Consider the following 23,432-nt stretch of genomic DNA (forward strand, 5'->3'; position numbering starts at 1 on the left):
GTCCCACGTGTCTACTAAGGGACTTTGGACCTGGGACACAAATGCAGCTTGCACAGGCTGCTAACCCAAGGAGGATTCCTCCGAGGTCCTGTCACCCTATGCCAGGAAGCCGCCTTCCCCAATGTGGCAAAACTTCTTTGTGTGTTGGAAGGAGATGCCGAGAGCATCATTAAGGTCACACGCTCAACAATTTACTACAACCTTTGATAATAATCTAACCCAGAAGTCTCTATCAATTAAATATGCCAGATAAAATTGCAAGGAGGAAGATGCCCTCGTGTGTGCACTTTGGTTGTTTTGTTTTGTTTTTAATAATCTCAATAGTCTGAGGCAAATACAGAATATGACAGAAGTTTCCTTCTATGTGTACATTCCTCTCACACCTGAAACATAACAGGTCTGTCAGGAACAAAACAATTAGGGTTTAAAAACATTAATAGGGGGTTAAATAAAAGAGCTCAAAAAGACATACGTCACCCAGCCTAATTTGAGAAAAGTCTCAGGTGAGGGTCTGCATTCCATTTTCCAAGATAAGAAGAAATCAAGCAGGCTGAAGTGAAATCAAAGCAAAGTTTGCCTGTGTCTTCTGAGGGCATGTGGACCTTTGGAAGTGGGTTAGGAAAGATAGCTAAATTTCATTTCAGTGATTTCTTGGTTTACCTGGCAAAACACAGTGGGGAACAAGCCAGGGAAGGACAACTTCCCATCCTGCTTGGCCATCACTAGTTCTATGGCTTGGGGGAGGTGGACTAACCATTCTAGGCTTTGATTTTCTCATCCATAAAATAAGCACAGATATTAGGGTCAAGCACATAGGCAAAAAATTCCATGAGGACTTCTGAGTTCAGATGATAGCCGTTCACGGGGCAAGATTCACTTTCCTTACTGAAATACTTGCAAAACACCCAAAGTGATAGAAAATTCTAACAGCAAAGGAAACTAGGAATGTTACTCAGAAGGAGTCAGACCCTGAAGAGAATGAATGTATCCTCTACTAAAGCTTAGATGGGCCCCGGGGACACAGAAGCAGAACCAGGGCAGGTACAGGAGGAAATGTTGCTGGTGTGGTCAAGAGATAAGAGCCAGGCGGTGGGTTTAATGCTGGGCTTCACCACTTAGTAGTTGCGTGACCCTGGAAAGTTATTTGTCATTTTTGTTCTTCAGTTTCATGATCTATGAAATGTAATAATGGAGTGGTTATGAGGATAATATAACTAATATATGTGAAGCACATAGAAAAGTGCTTGGTGCACCGGAAGCCCTGATAAATACTTCTGGCCTAATATCAGAGACTTGCAGCTTTTGCTGGTGAGAGGGACAGTCAGCTCATCCTCAACCTTCCCTTTTAAAAATCGTTTACACTTGAGGTGAGAGGTAGGCAAATCAAGGCTGTTTACATCATCCCTGAATCTGCACTTCTTTTTTTTTTTTTTAATTTTTTTTAATGTTTATTTATTTTTGACAGAGAGAGAGAGAGACAGAACATGAGTGGGGGAGGGGCAGAGAGAGAGGGAGACACAAAATATGAAACAAGCTCCGGGCTCTGAGCTGTCAGCACAGAGCCCAGTGTTGGGCTCGAACCCACGAACCACGAAATCATGACCTGAGCTGAAGTTGGGTGCTTAACCGACTGAGCCACCCAGGCACCCCCCTGAATCTGCACTTCTTAATCTCCCCCCATTCTAAGACCCTATTTGGACTCAGCAGTGGCACAGCAAATGTCACCAGGGTGCTGAATCCTGGGAGGGGACAGCAGCAATGGGAAGAGCCACTAGAGTTGTGTTCTAGTAGGGGTCACCTTGGGGAAAATCCACAAACATGTCCGAAGTTTTCGGAGTTAAATCCACAGCCCTACAGTCATATAACCCACCATGAGAAGCAGAAGACCCCTACTTAACCCTGTGGCACATTAAATGAGTGAGTGCTGAGCAAAGAACTTTGACAAGGGTCTCTGCACTATAATCACCCCTTTAGATCAAGACCAAGAGGAGGAATCTAACAGCTAGCGAGGTGGGAAGCAGAACAGTCAAGACCTCAAATACTGAAAAACAGACCTCTCCTTGCTCAAAGATAGAAATAAAAAGAGCCAGTATACATATTTTTAAAAAAGGAACCATAACATTTAAGATATAAAGGAAAAGCATCGTTTTGACTGATTAAATTGTTAGTGGAAGAAGTAATAGGAAAAGATCAAAGCATCTGTTTTGGAATCAAAATAATTTTTTCTTAAATATGGTTTCTATAAGAAGTAAAAGATCAGATTATAAGAAAGCTGACTTCATACAACTTACCCAATCACCTTTTTATGTAAGATATTTAAATTAAAATGGATATGATTAGAGATGATTAAAAGAATCCAATACCCTTCTTAAGATCAGGAACAAGACAAGGAAGTCAACTCTCACCACCTCTATTCAACAGAGCACTGGGGGCTCTAGCCAAGGCTAGAAAAAAATAAGGTATCCATATCCAAAATGTTTCTGTTTACAGAGAACATGATGTTATATACAGAAAATTCTAAGGTATCTATTAAAATTCAATCATAGGTAATAAATGTGTTCAGCAAGTTTCCAAGTACAAAATCAATATACAAAAAAAATCATTTGTATATCTATATGCTTGCAATGAACAATACAAGAATAAAATTAAGATATTCCACATATATTAGCATCATAAAGAATAAGTACTTAGGAATAAATTTAACCAAGGAGGTGCAAGACTAGTACAATGAAAACGACAAAATAGTGTTGAAAGAAATTAAAGAAAATCTGAATAAATACAAAGGCATCCCATGTTTATGGATTGGAAATCTTAATATTATTAAGACAGTAGTTTTCCTCCAAACAATCTACAGATTCAGTACAATCTCTGGCAAAATCCCCAAAACCATTTCTATAGAGACGGAAAAGTTGATTCTAAGATTCACATGAAATTTCAAGCACTCGAAATGACCAAACAATCTAAAAAAAGGAAAAGTTGGAGGACTCAAACTTCCTAATTTCAAAATACACTAGAAGCCTACTATAATCAAGATAGTGTAGTATTGACAGAAGGACAGACATGGGATTAAAGAATGTCCAGGAAGAAATTCATATGCTTTTGTCAATTGATTTCAGCAAGGGTGCCAAGTCTATTCCATAGAGAAAGAACATAGTCTCTTAAGTAAATGGTGCTACAACACCTGGGCTTCCACATTCAGAAGAATAAAGTTGGACTCCTACCTCATACTATATATAAAAATTAATTCAAAATGGATCAAAGACTTGAATTTAAGAGCTAAAACTATGAAACACTTAGAAGAAAACATAGGATTAATTGTCATGACTTTTGATTTGAAAATGGATTCTTAAATATGATACTCAAAGTTAAGGCAACCAAAAATAAATAAATAAATAAATTGAACTTCATCGAAATTAAAACTTTTTTGTGCAACAAAGTACACTATCCAGAAAGTGAAAGAAACCCACGAAACCTGCAGAATGACAGAAAATATTTGCAAGTCATATATCTGATAAGGCCTAGTATCCAGAATATATATACAATCTTACAACCCAACAATATAAAGACAACCCAATTTTAAAAAAATGGATAAAAGACTCAAACATTTCTGAAAAAAAAGAGATACAAATGGCCAACAAAATAAATGAAAAGACATCACTAGTCATCAGGGAAATGCAAATCAAAACCACCATGAGCTATCTCTTCACACCCACTAGGATGGCTATAATCAAAAAGACTGAGGATGGGGAGAAATCGAACACCAACACTCTACTGGTGGGAATATAAAATGATACAGCCACTTTGAGAAACAGTTTCACAGTTCCTCATATGGTTAAACAGAGTTATATATAGCTCCGTAATTCTACTTCTGTGTATATACCCAAGAAAAACTAAAAAAATGCATGTCCATATGAAAACTTGCATACAGATGTTTACAGCAGCATTATTCACAACAGTCCCAAAATGGAAATAGTCCAAATGTCTATCACCTCATAAATGCATAAGTAAAATGTCTGATATCCATGCGTGAGTATCATTCAGTTATATGAATATTATTCATACCATAAAAAGGTACAAAGTACTAAACATGCTCCAACATGGATGAACCTTGAAAACATTATGTTAAGTGAAAGAAAATCACAAAAGACTACATACTGTATGATTCCATTTATATGAAATATGTAGAAGAGCCAAATCAAGAAATATAGGTGATAGAGTAATGAATGGTTGCTTGGTGCTGAGGGAGGGAGATGGAGGTTTACGGGCGGTTGCTAAAGGGTATGGAGGTTTTTTGGGTTTTTTGTTGCTGTTGTTGTTGTTGCTGTTGTTTGTTTTTTGAGACAATGAAAATGTTCTAAAATTGACTGTGGTGATGATTGTACATACTTGTGATTATACTAAAAATCACAGAATTACACACTTTAAGTGGGAGAATTGCAGGATTATTAATCATATCTCAGCAAAGGTCCTAAAACAAGAGAAACAGCTAAAAGGTAAACCAAACTTGTAATGGCCAGATTTTTATCCATTAAGAAACAGTAATTAACAGTACTATATGATACACTGAAAAATTTAAGTGGGTAGATCTCATGTGAAGTGTTCTTGCCAAAACAACAACAAAAAATACACAGTATGTTGTAGAACTAAAATCACATAGTCAGTGATGTGGAAGTAAAACTAAGAAGTTGGCCAAAACCACATGTAGAAACTCTCTTTCATCCTTTCTCCCTCCCTCCCTCCCTTCCTTCTTCCTTCCATCTGTCTGTCTCTATGAGAATGCTGGTAGATACTGAGGAAAGACAACAGACATCAAATTGATAAATAGCAAGTGTTCACAAGTTAATGTCGTAAACAAAATTGAAGCAGGTAAAAATGAGTAAGCAAGCAAGGAAACAGTTGAAAACAACCTGTCCTGAGCTGAAGAATGAACTGAAGATGTGGACTGAAATGGCTCACCAAGTAAGTGTGGTTAACACCTAAATCTGTACTAGGCAAATATTTAAATTTAAAATATGAAATGAAGAAGGGCATCTCGGTGGCTCAGTTGGTTAAGTGTCCGACTTTTGATTTTGGCTCATGTCATGATCCCAGGGTCGTGGGATCAAGTCCTGTATCGGGCTCTGCACTGAGTGTGGAGCCTGCTCGGGATTCTCTCTCTCCTTCTCTCTCTGCCCCTCCCCAGCTCTTGCTTGCTTTCTCTCTCAAATTAAATAAATAAACATCTAAAAAATATATATTAAATAAATAAAAAAAGTAACCTAACACAATGCTGTACAAAAATAAAAAGTACAAGATCAGGTTAGCCAGAGACTTCTCTAGAAAACTTAAGAACGATGCCAACTGAGATTTCAAAAGACACATTTATTCCAAGAATTCTACATACAGCTAAATCATCAATCATTTGTGAAGGCAATAAAAATATTTTTGAAAAAAAAATATTTTGAATCTCTGAGTACCTAAGAATTTATTGATTTACTTCATTAAAAAAAAAAAAAAAAACACGTGGCTCAGTTGGTTGAGCATCTGACTTTGGCTCAGGTCATGATCCCATAGTTTGTGGGTTTGAGCCCTGCATCGGGCTCTGTGCTAACAGCTCAGAACCTGGAGCCTGCTTCAGATTCTGTGTCTCCCTCTCTCTCTGCCCTCCCCAGCTCACGCTCGCACTCTGTCTGTGTCTCTGCCTCTGAAAAATAAATAAACATTAAAAAAAAAAAACAAACCCAGAAAAAAAATTTGCATCCTTTAAGATCATTTTAAACTTTTAGAAATTAAAAAATGAGCAAATTTGTTTTAAAAATACTGGTGAAATGTATTGAAATGTGGAATTTAATAAATGGTTGTGTTTTTTATTACTAAACTAAATGCAAATGTCAAAAGTAATCCTTGAGGGAAAAAAATGACATAAAATTATCTGTTAATACAGTAACATTCGTTAATTTTTAAAAGTCCACAAAATGAGGTAGGAGAGAGGAGGATGGATATAAAGGCATGTGAATTCCTTGATCTTATAGAAGGAAGAATCAAGAATTAAATTTTTCTAGACAATAATGCTTAGAAAATATACTTTCACACATATTTATAGAATGCCTCGTAACCACTAACTAGAATCAAAAATAGAATATAGATAGTTCACATACCACTAGAGTCAATGAGCATACAAAAATATAGTCCATACACCCAAAGATGGATAATAAAAGACACAATTACAGAGGCACGTGTAAAGCATAATGCAAAACTATAGCATTATATGTTAATAACTAAACAGATACGAACTAAGTGATTTGGTTGAATTACAAAGATTCTCAGACTTGTTCAAAAGCCAAAATGAAAATCAAACTCTGATATCTTCATAAAGAAACATGAAAAAACAAAATAAAACAGCCATTGAAAACTGTATTTCAAGAGTAAAATGTTAAATGTTACATTAAGCAAGTTAACTTTATATTGAGAGTTAAAATTTACAATAAAGATATTACCTATTTATGGACAAAATAATATAACTGAAATAGAGAAAGCAAAACTAATTAGCAATTAGAGTAAAATAAATGTGGACTAAGGGACTATGTAAAATATCACTGTGTTTCTAGCTTCCACAGCTCAAACCAAAATATAAGAAAATTAAGGATATAATGCAAGTGATTTAGTAGATTTGTGCTAAACTTTGTGACATTTTTAGATAGCTCCCAAACAATAATTACCAAAAAAAAAAAAAAAAAAGATCCACAGCTCAAAGTATAAAATCTCAGTATATACAAATAAAGTATGAGCTGTAGGGTCTACATTTAAAAAATTAAGATAATAATAGAAATAAAAGTAAATATTCCAGCATCTCCAAGTTTAAAAGAAAAGTATTCTAAAACCTAACTATAGGTCAAGATGGAAATCAAACTTAGAATATAGAGTATTTAAAAATTAAATATATGAAAATGGTATGTAAAAATGTCATAGACTGAGGCCAAAGCTGCAGAAACAAATTCAGAGCCTTAAATGATTTTATTATTAAATACAAAAGAATCATAATAAATAATGCTAAGCATTAAAAGAATTGTCTTTTATTGTTCTTTTTTATCTTAGAAAAGCAGAAGGATGAAATGAAAAGGCATCAATTAATGAAACTGCAGGAGGATATTTATTAAATTGATAAATACCAGAAATAATTCTTGGAAAAAATAAAATAAGCAAGCCTATGACAAATATAACTAAAAAATAAAATTAGAAATAAGAAAGAGAATATAGTGTCATATACATTTGAGAATTAACTCTCCTATTCCAGAAACTCTCTTTAATGTCACAGTTACTGGTCATGAGTAAGACCAGCCACTGTTGTTCAACAGGAAGCAAAGTAATGATCATCTACCAACAGATAAGATTATTAGGAAAAAGAGAAAAATAGAGAAAAAGACCATGTTCCTTAACATGTAAACTGGATGTTGTTATAATGTCATATTTTCTCTAGTAAGTTATTTTAAAGTGTCTTTATTTATTTTGAGGGGGGATGCAAAGAGAGAGGGAGAGAGAGAGAATCCCAAACAGACTCCACATTGTCAGTCCAGAGCCTGAGGCTGCGCTCAGTCCCAGGAACTGTGAGATCATGACTGAAGCTGAAATCAAGTGTCAGACGCTTAACCGACTGAGCCACCCGGGCGCCCCTCTAGTAAAATTTTTAAGTTTGATATATGCCTAGTCATAGATTCAACTGGGTTTTTTAAAAACTTGATATGAATATGCTAAGTTTCCTCTGGAAACAGTTTATGAAGTTGTCCTCCCAAGTGTTAAAATAAATATTAAATATTTCATAATTAAACACTGTAGACAATATTAAAAACGAGAAGATCAATCAACCAGAATGGATTAGTGAGAACAAGAGCCTAGTAGGTATACAACCTTCATACACGAGTTGGCAAATCTGTGGGCCAAATCTAGTCTGCCCCTGTTTGTTTGTTTTTTTTTAAATAAAGCTTTGTTGGGACCCAGACATGCCCATTTGTTTACAAGTAGGCTTTTGTGCAATAATGACAGAAGTCAAGTAACTTACAGAGTATGTATGGCTCTCAAAAGCCTAAAATATTCACCATCTGGCTCTTTACAAAAAAAAAGTGTGCTAATCTGTTGTTTAATATGATAAGGAAAGCATTATATACCAAAGGGAAAAAATGTTTCTTCAACAAATGATTTAGGGGCAACTGGCTATCTGGAAAAAATTCTTCAACAATATAGTAATGATTAAATAAGTCACAATACATTTACATTAGTTATATTGTCCAGATATTAATATTACATTTTCAGAGAATATTTAATGGCACAGTAACAATTATATGATATAATAGCAAAATATTCAAAAAAGCAGTATCCAAAAAAACGCCATGATCTAAAATTCACATTAAAAGTGTAGACCTCAACAGATAAAGGCTTATTTATGTAAAAATAATTGTATTCTCAAATTTTACTTGGTAATTAATTATGGGTGATAGAATTCTGATTGACTTCAATTTTTTCCTGTAATTTTATTTATTTTATATAGTTTTGACTATGAAAATGTATTTATATTTATATTAAATTTCTAAAAAAAGGAAATGAACGAATGAATTCGTATAACTCAACAGCAAAAATAAACCACAAAAAACATCCTACACAAAATGGACAAAGGAACTGAATAGACATTTTTTCAAAGAAGACATTCAAATGACCACCAGATACATGAAAAGGTGTTCAATATCACTAATCATCAGGCAAATGCAAATCAAGACCACAATGAGCTGTCTCCTGACACCTGCTAGAATTACTGTTGTCAAAAAATCAAGAAATGACACATGTGTTGATGAGAATGAGGGGAAAAGGAATGCCCTGTACACTGTTGGTGGGAACGTAAATTGGTGCAGCCACTATGGAAAACAGCATGATTGTTCTCCAAAACTTACAAATAGAACTACCATATGATCCCGCAATTCCCCTTCTTGGTATATACCTGAAGGATGAAAAATCACTATCTTAAAGATACATCTGCACTCCCATGTTCACTGCAGAACTTTTTACAATAGCCAAGACATGGAGACAACCTAAGCGCCCATTGGCAGATGGGTGGATAAAGAAAATGTGGTATATATATATATATATATATATATATATATATATGTATATATATATATATATATATATAATGGAATAATATCCAGCCATAAAAAGAATGAAATCCTGCCAACTGCAACAACATGGATGAATCCTGAGAGCGTTATGTTAAGTAAAATAAGTCCAAAAGAGAAATACAAATATAGTATAATCTCACTTATATGTGGAACCAAATAAATAAATAAATAAATAAGCAAGCAACTATCTCACAGAAACAGAGAACAGATTGGTGGTTGCCAGGGGCTGGATGTGGGGATGGTGGTCAAAGGATACAAACTTTGAGTTATAAGGTGAATAAGTTCTAAGGATGTAATGTACAGCAGGGTGACTACAGTTAACAATACTGTACTACATATTTAAAAGTTGCTAAGAGTATATTTTAAAAGTTCTCACACACATATACACACAAATGTAGCTATGTGAGATAATGGATGTGTCCACTAACCCTATTGTGGTAATCATTTCTCAGTATAATACATACATTGGATCATTGCACTGTATCCTTAAATGTACATAGTGTTAAAAGTCAATTATATCTCAATGAAACTAGGCAAAAGAAAGGAAGCAAATGTTTATAAAATAGTTAAAGGCAAAAAAACACAGCCACAAACAACCTGATGAAAATATAGCTGAATACTGAACTGATCTCAGGATACCTGAGAGTTCGCTTGTTTGGCAAGCACTTTTTCAGCATAAAAACTATAGAAAAGAATAAAACAAAACAAAATAAAGCAAAACAAAAAAAAAACCAGTATAGAATAATTCACAAAAGAAAATATGCATTTACATGACTACATACAAATTAGAAGTTTATATACTTCAAAACTATCATAAACGCAGTTAAAAGAGAAAATGATAGTGTCCACTAGAGTGCATCGGATGGCATTTATATAACAGTTATGGTAGTGCAAATTAATAGGAGATAACCTGGCAATATTAAAAGCATCAAGAGCTTTAAATGTTCATATTTGTTAAAAACTCAGAAAGTTTGCCTCAAGATAATAAACTGCTTCTTGTTCAAAGATTATGTACAATAATGTTTATCACAGGGTTAATTATTATTACAACAACAAAAATGTTAAGTGAAATGCCCCACAATAAATAGGTAATGGTTAAATAGATTCTGGAATAGCTATATGTTAGAATCTCATGAAATCCTATGAAGGCTTTGCAAATCATGATACCCAATAAGACGACATGATTCAATGCTCTGGATAAATACTAAGTGTGGGGGTGCCTTTGTGGCTCAGTCACTTAAGGGTCTGACTCTTGATTTCGGCTCAAGTCATGATTTCACAGTCATGGGATCAAGTCCCACATTGGGCTCCTCTGGGCATGGAGCCTACTTGGGATTCTCTCTCTCCCTCTCTCTGTACCCCTCTACCCTGCTCATGCTCGCTCAGTCTCTCTCTCAATAAATAAAAATAAAAAAAAATAGTTACTGTGAAAATAAAAGGGAAAAAAACCAACATAATAAAACTGAATGATTCCATACTTATCTATCCATCTGGGAGGAAATACACCAAAATATTTTAAAAATTTTTTAATGTTTATTCATTTTTGAGAGAGAGAGACAGAGAGACAGAGCATGATCAGGGGAGGGGCAGAGAGAGAGGGAGACACAGAATCTGAAGCAGGCTCCAGGCTCTGAACTGTCAGCACAGAGCCCGATGCAGCCTCAAATCCACGAGCTGTGAGGTCGTGACCTGAGCTGAGGTCAGAGGCTTAACTGACTGAGGCACCCAGGCACCCTGGAAATATACCAAAGTATTAATCATGCTTATCTTTGGGTGTTGAAAATATGGTTCACTTTATATATTTATATATAAATATATATATATATATAAATATATATATATATTCTTTATATATTTCCTGTGCTTTCAAAATACCCCACACTGAGTATGAATAACATTTCTAATGAAAACAGTCAATGATTTTTAAACAAAAACCACTATAAATTGTTTTGCAAAGTCTAGAAGGTCAACATGAAAGATTATTGTTTTGTTAAATCTTTAGGATTTGGCTTTCCCCTTCTGTGTTGAAACCAGTTACACTGAAACAACACAAACTTCAGATCAATCAGTCACTGACATTTATTGAGCATCTACTAATCCTTGGGTCTTGGTTTGTGCCTAAAATTGTATGCTGCTCAGAGTGTGTCACTTTCAAAATTTCCCATCACACAGGTATAATTTCAGGGCAGGCCACAGGGTTTCATGGGTGCCCGAACAACACAGAGTTCACTCATAACTCTGAACACAAATCTCTGCCCTCTGACCTGGCTCTGTATCCCAGACCTCTCTCCTTGATCTTTCCATGCAGGCATCAAGAAGCAGCACTGCGGGCAACAATACCGGCTATGACAGAGAATAATGACGTCTGTCTGTCAGCAGAGCACTCTTGCTCCTATTCTGCTGCCTCAATAATCAGCCTGCAGAGAAGTGCTTTGAGCATTGCATATGGCTGTGTTCTAAGCATGCATCAAGGTCTCTTTGTGATCTGAGTGATTTGGTGGAAAGACCATGCTTTTCTTGAAAAAGGATATCCAGCTGGTCATAATGGAAGGCACAGACTTCTTCCTGTGGTTGGGGTATCACTCACAGAGCATAACATCGGTCTGCAGCTAAGCACCAAATCCAGAGCTTTCTGCATAGAAAGTGGCTGTTTCAGCACCACACGGCAAACCAGATGCTAGGACTTCAAATACCAATTATCACAGACAATTCCTGTGGAGGATGTGCCAGCTACAGCAAACTTCCATACAACTCCCTTGACCCAGAAGGCACAATTCTTTTCTGGATTAATAGAAACACTAGAACTGAAGAAACACAAACTTCTGGAGGGAGGACTACAGTATGGAAGTGTGATCCTTTGCCTCCTAAGCTTCTGTACTGCTGGCCTTTTCTGTGACTGTGTTCATCTTACTTCTGCTGGAAGCCTTGTGAGGGACTTCTGTATAGAGCCTCCAGACTTAGCTGGACTAGTCTTCAGGGATGCTATGGGCAGAGGCCATGGCTGTTCCTGTGTCACATGGGCTTTGGGAAGCCTATGGGAACCAAGTTAGGGTCTTTCTTGGGCTTGGAATCAAGAGACCCATGTAGGGGCGCCTGGGTGGCTCAATTGGTTAAGCGTCCAACTTTGGCTTAGGTCATGATCTTACAGTCTGTGAGTTTGAGTCCCGGGTCAGGCTCTGTGCTGACAGCTCAGAGCCTGGCACCTGCTTTGAATTCTGTGTCTCCCTCTCTGTCTCTCTGTTTCTCCTCTGCTCATGCTCTCTCTCTCTCTCTGTGTCTCAAAAATAAATAAAGGTTAAATGTTAAAAAAAAAAAAAGAGGGAGAGAGAGACACACACACACATGTTGTCTAGGGAATAGGGGAGCCCCTCTTCCTACTACCAAGGTCAGGACTCCATCCTTAGGAAAGCTTTTCTTCCAGGTAAGACAACATGGTCCTGACTTCAGAATTCAGCTGGTATGGCTTTAAATCGCTGATTCGCCACTCAACAGCTATGACGACGGGAAAGTTACCTGACTTTACTATGCCTCGAGTTCCTCATCCATGTAACCGGAATCCAAGAAAACCCAGTATGAGCCAGCTTACAGTGTTAAATGAGATACTTTGTGTAACTTTTGGTGCACAACAAATACTCAAAAAATGGTAGTTTATAAAAGTAACAACCAACTAGCAATGCAAACAATTTAGAAAATTCCGTCTCCCTACGTTTCTGTGTTCTCAACTCCCCTATCAGAGAGCTGGACCACGTGCATGACCTCCTTGGCCTCAGAACTTTGACCTTTCTCAGATATAGACAGAGTAACAGGCCTCGAGGAAGCCGAGAAACCCTGGGCAGGACCTGACTGCACAGAGAAATCTGAGGCCACAGTGCCACCTAGCCTGCTCTGCAGACACCCCTCTGTGCCTGTGTTTCTAACACACTGGAGCATCTTCCTCTTTTTATTTTTTTAAAGTATAATTACCAGAGCTTATGTTTCACAGTTAATGCTGTCAAGCCTGTTAAACTAATTGGTCTTTTATAGAAAATTTAACTGAAAATTAACACATCTTTTAATAACATTGCCTTAACTTTAATGGCACTTTGCCTTTCGTTTATAATTGCTCTAAAATTGTCATTTTCCATGCCATAGCTGCCATTTTTTATATTTGCTAGTTTGCATGGTGTAGATTTTTATTTTTAGTATTTTTCTTTCATGAGGGATGAGAACGATTTGATTTTTTTTTTTTTTTTTTCCCAATCCCAGGCCTTCCTGGCCTGATGTGACAGCAGTGGTATGTTCCAGGTGCAACACAGCTCACTACCATTTGCTGCACAGACATTGGCGCTAGCTGGTCTGCCTCAGGATGGCCCACGGGCTGTCTCTCACCTAGTGAGCAGAGGAAGTGAGGCTTTAGGGTGGAATGTAAGGAAGAGGGCCATGGAGGAATAATCTGTTTATGTTAACGTGGCACTGGATTAGCTTGGGCTGACTGAGAACTTGTCCCCTCCAAAACACCCTCCTTAATGCAAGTACAACTAAGAGAGTAAATCGTGTGGGGGAGCCTGGGTGGCTCAGTCAATTAAGCAACTGACTCTTGATTTTGGCTCAGGTCATGATCTCAGTTTGTAGGGTTGAGCCCTGCATCGGGTTCAGTGCTGACAGCGCAGAGCCTCCTTGGGATTCCCTCTGCCCTTCCCCTATTTGTTCTCTCTTTCTCTCAAAATAAATTTTACAAAGTAATAATTAAAAAAAAAAACAGAGTAAATCATGTGGGTCCATCTTCCAGATGGTCACATTCTTCATTCTTCCCAACATAAGCTCAGTAATTTCTGGCAAACAGAGACCAGCTCTCTGATATTAGGTAATAGAATACAGAAGCATAACATATATGTGTCTGTGAGTACATACACATATGCATGTATGTACATGCATAGATATGTACACACACATATATAATCTACTTCTTTGTAGTTACATTTGATCTTAAGAAATATTTGTCAGCTCTGTGAAAGATTTTCATCTACCTTTGTCCTTACCTGATTCCTTGAATGTGGTAAGAAGCTGTTAATATCATTCTCATTAACAGTTAGACCCAACTGAGCCCCAGACAGTGGAAAAGACAGACACAGGATGCTGCTGAGCTAATTCATGGGCTGGTGCCACACTGTTTCTCCTCTATGTCCTTGCCTTTTTTATGAAATACTAACTTATTGAACATGCAAACACTCACCCTGGGCATTGGTGCAGTGGGCAAAGCAGAGGTACACATGGGATAAAATGCTCATACTGAAGTTTTTCTTCGGCTCCTGAGGGATTCAGCAGTGGGGGTCCCTCGATACGACGGCATCCTCTGTTGTGCCTGCAATGCTTGTTGGATGTATAGGACACTGGAAAAGGGGGCCTCTGGTTCTCCTCTGCCCTTTCCCTTTACACTGGTAGGTATGTCTTTCTCTGTATTTTTTTCCGGGTTAGGTAGAATGTACAAATCTGAAACTTCAGGGAATCTTATTTTCTAAAAAAGCAACAACACTGTGACTGTGCAGTGGAATTCATCAGCTCTCATTACAGGATGCCCTCTTTTCTCCCCAGAAGGGGTTGTCTTCTCAGCACTCCTTTGATAACGATGGTACAGTGTGGTATACTTCTGTCTGAGAAAGGTTGAGGGTTCAAAGAAAATGGACATCACATGTTCAACCTCCTGACTCAAAGGACAGGCAAATGGCCAGAAGACCAAGGATGCTCTCTGATGATAGTCGTGAGGGCTCACACAATTAGAAGCAGGAGGCCTGTAAGTCTGGTTCGGCAGAATGGACAGTTAGGGACCAGTGGCACGAGTAAAACAGGCCTGGTAGAATCCAATGGGGAATAGTGTGGGCTGTAGCTAACGGGACCATCGCTCAGCTCTAACCAATTGCTGCTTTGTGGGCATCTGGGAATCTGCTTTGTGACTCCAATCAAAATTAGCTGGAAACCCATATTTTATGTGTAATCTTGCAATTTTAAAACATTGGCAGCAGATTCCATTTAAACATTAAAAACCTTTTGGAAATGCAGAACCTGTCTGTGGGATGGGTGTTGCCTGCTATGTGCTGTTTTGAGAGTTCTGTGATAGACCCATCATTACAAGCCAAATATCATCAGTCCAGGTACTTGTGCCAAAATATTGTGCTGTTTCTCTTTCTTTCTTCTCTTAAAATGAGTGCACTAGGATGGCACACTGGACAGAAAAATAATCAGAGGTTACTTCAGGACTCAATTCAGTGATGGATTTGTCCTTCCATCCAGAACACACAGGAAGCAGTGCCCTTAGGAGGATGCCAGTGGCACCCGAAGGAAGAAGCATCCTCTAACCAGGACTGAAGTGTTTAACCCCGGACTTAGAACCTTGCCGAGTGTGATCTTTTGGACGCAGAATACTCACAGTACGGACGACAGCTTCGCCTGTCTGACTGCTTATTGTATGTCCCTCCCCGGTATCCACTATCTTCCAACCATGATGGCTTTCAACTACTCTCTCAGACAAACCAAACCCAGCTCAGCACCACTGTTCAGCCTTTGCCCTGTTCTTTCTTCTGCCTTGGAAAGCTAGTCGCCCTCACCCCCAGGCGCTTTCTTCTTCTGCTTTTTTGGTGTCAGCTTCCAAGTTTTCTGTTAAGATAGCTTTGCTCTGACCATGGTTGCTAACACAGGTCTCTACACCCATGCAAACTATTTTATGTTTTTCAAATCAGTCTTGCCCATTTCATAGTATTCATTTACTACTACTAGCAGTAACGATAGCTGCTGTCATTTACATAGTTATCCCCCACTAGAATGAAAGTTCTAACAACAGGAGGGCAGGGTCTTCCTCTTTCTTCTTCACTACTGAATCCTCAGCATCAAAATAGTGCCTGGCATTTAGTTAAGTGCCCAGTGAAGGCATCGATTAGTAACAATGAATGCATATAGAGCTTGTCATGTGCAAAGCACGGCACTAGTCACTTTACAATCTTAACTCATTTAATTATCTCAACAATTCTGTGAGGAAGGTAGTATTATTTTTTTTGATATTTATTTATTTTTGACACAGAAAGATAGGGCGTGAGTGGGGGAGGGGTAGAGAGAGAAAGGAAGACACAGAATCCAAAGCAGGCTCCAGGCTCTGAGCTGTCAGCACAGAGCCCAACCCAGGCCTCGAACCCACAAACCGTGAGATCATGACCTGAGCTGAAACCGGACGCTTAACCAACTGAGCCAAGGTAGTACTGTTATGATCCCAATTTTAAAGATAGGGAAACTGAGGCACAGAGAGGTTAAGGTTACACAGCCAGTACATGGTGGTTCTGGGCTCTGGATCCAAGCAGTCGGACTCTTAGTTCATGACTTATCTTTTCTGTCTAGGGAGGGTCCAGGTAGAACTCACATCGGGGGTGAGGGATGGGAAGAGTATGTAGCTGTGGAAAAGAAGTCTGAATACTAGCATGCCAGTTTTAGCTCTAAATACAAAGAGGCTTCCTTTCATCTTTCTCGTCTGTGTGTGACCGGCAAGCTGGTACCATTCTGAAAAACACATTTCTTATTTTGCAGTCGTCTTCCTAGAGGCATCCACCCACAAGCATAATTACTCCCTCTCATCATGTGTTTCTGCTGCTGATTAGCAGGAGGCAGCCGTGAGGCCATGTCTGCAACATCCCTATCTGTTCAGGAATGCCTGCGATGAATCAAAACATTACTCTTTTAACAAATGAAGCAGGAAGCAGCAGGAGTTGACTTATGAAGGACAATATTCAGGGGATGTTTGGACACATGATTAAATGGCAATTTGGGAGCTAGAAAAAGGAGATCATGGACATCTGAGGAGGTGTGTGTGTAAACGTCGGCATGCTGCTTGTAGGCGAGTGCCTGGGATGAAGCTTACCTCTGGCTCCCGCTGCTTGGAGAGGCCTCAGTTTCTCAATTTACATTCCTGCCAACCCTCTCAGTTCCTTCTAGTTATTGCCTTGGTTCTTGACTAATCTCCTGGTTTTTCATACATGAGGTAGAATGCAAAGAAATCACAGGTAATATTTTTGTCAACTGGGTCTGAGGAACCCGACTCAATTCAAGACCTCACTGTGCAACTTGTTCATCCCAGACAATGAAAACCAGGCCTGGAATAACTGGATACGCATTTTGACTAATGATTTGAAAAGTCACTGTCAGTAGATTGGTTAAATATGTCCTGCTTCAGGTTTGTGCACGTTATTGCCCAAAAGATCAGACGCTAGAGCTGAAGTGCCTCTCACGGTTCTGGGCCCTCAACGGATGAAGCTGGTGATGAGTACAATGACAGTTACTAGATTCTTGATACCCTTTTTTCCCAGGCTGGAATTCAGAAGGAATGCTGCTGGCAGACCGTAGCATCCATACATGCCTTAGCCACTCTCTCCCAGACACTTCAGTTTGCATTTCAAAGGAGATTAGAGACGGCTTTTTAAAAATTTCAAGCCAACCCACTTTGATTTCTCATCTGAGTTTCCAAGAACTGACTCCCTGGTGGTGCTACAGACAGAGAGTTGTGCAGCTCAGATCCAGATGTGCCCCCTACCCCCGCCCTGTGGCTACCGTGGGCCCCTTCAGTTGTGTAGGGGTGAAGTTCTTTGTTGCTTAAAATCAACTTTATTGGTTTTATTGGTACGAAGGGCTGGCTTCATGGGTGTGTGGCCTGTGCAGTCACCCAGGGTCCAGGCTCAGGAGAGCCCCTCACTTGGCTTAAAGCTCTGCTGTCATCATTTTGAAATTCTTAATAATGTATGAAAAGGTGGGCTTGCTAATTATAGAGCTGGTCTTGCCTGGACTATTCTGAATGTCTGACAGGTAGACACATAAATCATTTTATAAATTTGGATTTTTGTAAATTGTTGATAGAGTATTTTGTAGTTCTAGGAAAAAAAATCTACTGTAAACAGTTTCATCATCTCTTAGTGACAACAATCTTCTGTAATCTCTCTAATTAGGATCAGAAGTCAAATGAGATTTCTAAAGAGATGAATTACAGAAATCCGGCTGAAACTGAAGACCATACCGACAATTCGGCACTGTATGAGCGCATCCTGTAGCTTCTGTCTTCTGGCTTGCTTAAGGTATTTGCCCAAACTGAGCCCAACATCACTAGCAGGTAGAAAGGTTACGCCTGGAACCAGCAGGCAGTCAGAAAGAAATCACAAGTCCTGGGAAACCAAGAGTGCCTTCTCCAGGGACAGTTTTCTCTCCTTCTTGCCTTGGAAAGCTAAGTTATGGCATGATGCCTAGTCAAGCTTAATTCAGATGAATATTGTCTCATAATTATTTTTAAACCCATAATTCTAATTTTTTAAATAAGATGTGCTTGCAATTGGACCACATTCAGAAATACCGAATAACCTAAATTAGTCTTAAAAAGCTTTATGTTTTTTTCTTTCCTCAAATAGAGGTTCTTCTGGGATCAGCTTTAATGAATAGAGGAGAATAATGCATAATTAGCATATCAGTTGTTTAACACATTCAGGAGAATAGCCTTCTTAAGCACTTTAAGGAATGCATGTGTATAAAAACTCACTGAGCTATGTTTATGGTTTTAATGTGTTCAATAAAACACTTTTTCGTGGATTCCTCAAAGGTCAGTTTTTATCCAGCTTGTGTCTGTATTTTCATAAATTGCGAATTTGAGGGCTCCAACATAAAGAGGCTTTTCTAATAAATAAAGACATTCGGTGGGAACACTTCACAATCCTCAATAATAACCTATTCTAGTGTCTGCTTTTGTCTTTTCTGGTTCAAGATAGCTTCATGAACCGGGCCTACTTTTAATTGTTATTTGTTTTTAGTCTCAAAAGTGAAAAAATAATGCCTTGACTGTTTGGTGCATATCAAGTTAGAAAAGAAACCAATGATGCTTTTGACCTCCTCAGCCAGCCCGTCCTCCTCTCTTTGCCACTGCTTCATTCCTTCCTGGCAGCAGAGAACCGGCTAGGCCTGGCCCTCATGCGAGGTCTCCTCCCAGGACTTGCGTTTCACTGATGGGCAGGGATGGAAGAGACACCCTTGACACCTTGTTCTCTTCCATCTTCTGCTCATATTCAATCTATCTCCAAGTCCTATCAATTTTCCTGACCAACACTACTCAGATGCACCCACTCCCTCCAGCTCCACCAGCTCTATCCCCGTCCAAGCTTTGATAGCCTCATATGCTCAGACTTCCTGCCGCCATCTTGTTTCCTAAGCCATCCTCCACACACCAGCCAAGACAATCCTCTTAAAACATAAACCTGATCACATGACTTGCCAGCTTAAAACCACCCTTCAATGCCTCCTCATTCACCTTGACATAAAAAGCAAAGCCATAAAAATGAGTTTTCTGGTCTTGCAGGTCCAAACTTGCCTCGCCCTCCCCTCTCCCTCTTTCACTGTGGCCCGGCTACACAGGCTTTCTTTGGCCTCCTTAAGATTGTCAGTTTCCCTCACCGCCAGGCCTTTGCATTTGCTTTTCTTCTTCAGGGGATGCTCTTCCCACAAAAGCTCCTCTCTTCCTTACCTTCCTCACACTTTCAAGAATTCATAACCAAATATTGTGTTAGTTACACAGCAGTCTGACTAACATCGGTATCCCCTTCTAGACTGCAAGCTTTGCGTGGTCATGCTCTCCCCGGGAGCTCAAGCTCCGGGCCTAGGCTGCTAACGTTGGAGGTCAGAGGTGCTCCAGTCCCATATCCCGCACCCACTCACCGCACTCATGAGCGAGTCCAGGACACTGACTGCAAATGCTGTCCCGCATGCAAATGGCTGCGTGAGGTACAGTTCTGTGTCGGGATCGTCATCATCGTCTTGGTCCAAAAACTGAACATTAGTATCGTTCACTAGAAAAAGCGTAAAATGAGGATTAGCTCCAAAGACCATACACAAACATTGAAGCCAGAGAAAGAGCAGGCTACTTGTTTAGCAACACTGAGGTCACTGAAAAAGAAAGAAAAGCATGGGAGAAGCTGTAAATGAATCTTGGGGTGGGAGCCAGCAGACTCAATGGACTGCTTCTACGTGACTGTTCAAGCTTCTCAGGCCTGGAGAGCAATGAGTTCAAGCAGCCTTGCTCCCTGGCAGGCTGCCAGAGAACTTCTGGACAGTGCTGGTCAGTCCTTTGGTATAGTTTTAGAATCATGACCGAAGAACACCCTGAAGTGTTTTTCGGTAGCCAAGTCCTTTGAGAGATGAACATATTTCAAGGATGAGTAGCCATGAGTAGCCATGCTGGGATGCTAAGTTTAGCCACAGGAAAAGAAAGCAATTTATTAAGACTGAAGAGCGATAGACTGGGAACACGGCAAAGGCACATAGCAAGGAATTCACCTGCAGGCAGGACCTAGCCCGCCGGGGGTCAGCCTGGGTAGAGCCTGGTGTCCCTAGCCCTGAATCTAGGCACACACTGACAGGCCCTGTCTGACAGACCGGTGACCCCAGGTGGGATGGATTCCTGGCTGTCTCCAGCTGCTTGCTGATACAGACTTGCTGTGCATTCCGAGTTGCATGGGGACGCCCACGTTCTCCCTTTCCCCTTCTAAACAGCTCAATCTTTTATGTGCTTCAGCTAAAGTAGATGCAGCATTTGATGCTGTAGTTCATTTCCATCTGAGGATTCCTCAAGGACTCCTCCGGCAGGCACGTGCAGACTGATTGGCTGTGTCACTGAGATGTCTTTAACTTATTAAAAATTAAATGACAAATTAATTTCCATTCCCATCTTGGCTTCAGAAATTATCAGTTTTGCAGAGCAAGTAATAGGGAAGAAAGTGTGGGGTGGGGGAGGAGATGAGCGCTCATGATTTCTGGAATAATTACGGTGCTTTTAGGAAAAGAATAGATGAGGTTTCCTTTTTTTGATTCCTTTCTAAATGTATCAGTTGCTAATTCTCTTTCCTAGAGTTATTGTTTTAATTTTTTTTTCCTGAAAGTTACTTTTTGGGTAACTTTTTTTAACTTTTGTTTGTTTATTGTATGAGGCAGAATAAATGATAATAGGCTAAGAGGCTAGGCATGGAATTATTTTTAAGTGACACCATCTTGTTTCCCTACAGAAAAATTTTAATGGGGGAACATTTTTGCTCAGCAACACTTGAATTACAGGCTAGTGGGTTAAGGTGCAAAATGCAAGATCTGACAAGTCAGCTTTGAATCTGGGCTCTGTATAAACCCTGTACCAGCAAGGCACTTCATCATTCCACGGCGTAGTTTGTCTGTCTGTAAAATGGGAGAAATAATAGCAGCTCTCATGAGGTTGGCAGGAGGCTCCTATAAGATTGTGTTTGGTGAGCCTGGCCCAGGACCTTGATAGACATCAGCTGCTCTCAGGATTGCCTTTCTGAGTCAATGTTCTGTCCACCTCACTACATTATGAAAATTTCCAGCTTCCCTCTGCCTCTCTCGGAAGCAAGTAAGACCTTGCTGAGAGACTCTACTGGGGCCATATGGTAGCTTTTCCTCTCTTCCCTCCATTTACCCAAAAGTATCTTAGAGGCTACAGTATAGACTTCTTGCTTTGTGGATCAGAAATATGAACTCTGGACAATACTCAGAGGAGTGTGGTTTCAATTACTTAGAATAGCCAAGGACAGCATGTGCACTGACACTCCAAAAGCTATAGCACCTGTTACCTCTTTTCAAGACCACGGGGAACGGGAGGTACTAGACTTGGAGGGGATGTGGCCACAAGTAGGGAGACACGAGTAGATTGTCAGCGAGCCAGGCATTTCAGTCATTGGGAAAGAGCTCCAGGGCAGGAACCAGGGTTCCCTGAAAATCCTGTGTTTTGTTCTGGGATAGTCTCAGAGGGAGAGCAGACAGTGTTATCCAAAGCCTATTTCACAGAACAGTCATTATGCGGATGCTAAGAGGGATTTTTTTTTTAAATCCCTCCCCAAATGTTGTACAGTTTCCTAGAACTGGAAAGCAGGTGAAATAGCTTTAAACAAATTTCCTTCTTGCGGAACTTCTGGGAGCCTTCAATCCACTAACATCAACTGAAACTCTCCAAGTGGGTGAAGACTGGAATATACTACACAGTTTTAAAAACGTGTTTGGTGCTAGCATCCCCTGTGCTTTTTAGAAGGCATTCTACTGGTTGGCATAATGTGGAACGTGACTCAGAACATGAAGGTAAATAGTAGATATGTGTGGGGACGCAGGGAGGCCAAGTGATTGGTGGATGATGGTGTACTTGCAAACGTGGTATGAGCACTAGGAAAACAAGGCTTAAGGCAGAAGGTAAGGATGATGTGAACACATGGAAGGTTCTCTGAGCTCCCAGAAGAGATCTGGTGAGGAATAAAGGCTCAGGAGATTCCATTATGCTAACTGAATGCCTGCATTGTTGCCTCCGATTTGGGCCACCCAGCCTTTTCTTTTCTCTCCTACTAATCACAAATAAAGATATCCTAGTTAGCTGGCGGCACATGAATTCCAAACAGAAAAAGAAATTCCTGGCAGTGATGATTCTGAAGTGCCACTAAAGGTTTCTGAGATGGAGATATTTGGATGAATTTTCCAACCTGCCGTCCCAGCTGCACACGCTCTCTGGGTCTCTTACAACCCTATGGTTCTGAGAAGAGCAATCCCGAAACCCAGGCTTTTAGCCAACTTCTCTAAACATGAAAAAGACACCTCTCCTACTGTTGGAAACAGAAAATAGTGCAATCCTCCTTGACCTGAGTGAATTTGTCCTGATAAATAGCTACGTCTCCAATAATGCAGTGCTGAATGGTGGACAATTTATTCCTTAGTTTCCAGACACCTCACAAGCAAGATTACTGTGTTAAAAGCCTGCTCTCTTATTTTGAAATATATTTGGGGGCCACGAGAATGGCATGTTCGTTTCATTCGTGAGTCATTCGAAGGCAGGTGCTCCCCACCTCTCTATCCACCCCTCTGCAGAGCGGCACTTTTGCTGTCTCTATTTAGAAGATCAATCCCCAGTTCTGAGACCTGCTGCTGATGGGTGCCTTTTACAGAGTCATTAACCAAGTCATGGGGAAGTGTGAAGGGCCTGACAAATGTAGTCACGACCAGAACCCTTCATCTTCCCGGTGAGTCCACTCTGAATCCTCCTGAGGCTCTGGGTCGGGCCGGATGGGGGTCAGAGAGCAGGACCGTGCTTCAGTGGTGGCTCACCTCAGCCTTGGCACCCTTCTTGAAATCTTGCCTTTTGTAAGAAAAGGTCCCCTGGGAGCTGGCTGCTTTTTATGGTTTCAGAACCAGAGGTTCTGAGAAAAGGCCTTGTGGTGGGGGGGAGGGGGGGGGAAGGCAAATAAAGTCAGAATAAAG

General features: G+C 39.8%; 1 protein-coding gene across 20 annotated transcripts in view; it reads right to left on the reverse strand.

Annotated features, from left to right (window-relative positions):
• The window catches only part of KCNMA1 (potassium calcium-activated channel subfamily M alpha 1), a 727,849-nt gene that overhangs the window by 14,841 nt on the left and 689,576 nt on the right, over positions 1-23,432 (reverse strand). For all 20 annotated transcript variants that reach the window (XM_027062348.2, XM_027062381.2, XM_053206927.1 and 17 more), the window contains one exon: positions 19,848-19,978. In XM_027062348.2, the coding sequence (XP_026918149.1) occupies positions 19,848-19,978 (131 nt within the window). The remainder of the gene's footprint in view (positions 1-19,847; positions 19,979-23,432) is intronic.

This window comes from Acinonyx jubatus, chromosome D2, assembly GCF_027475565.1.
Source record: "Acinonyx jubatus isolate Ajub_Pintada_27869175 chromosome D2, VMU_Ajub_asm_v1.0, whole genome shotgun sequence".
Lineage (NCBI taxonomy): Eukaryota > Metazoa > Chordata > Mammalia > Carnivora > Felidae > Acinonyx > Acinonyx jubatus.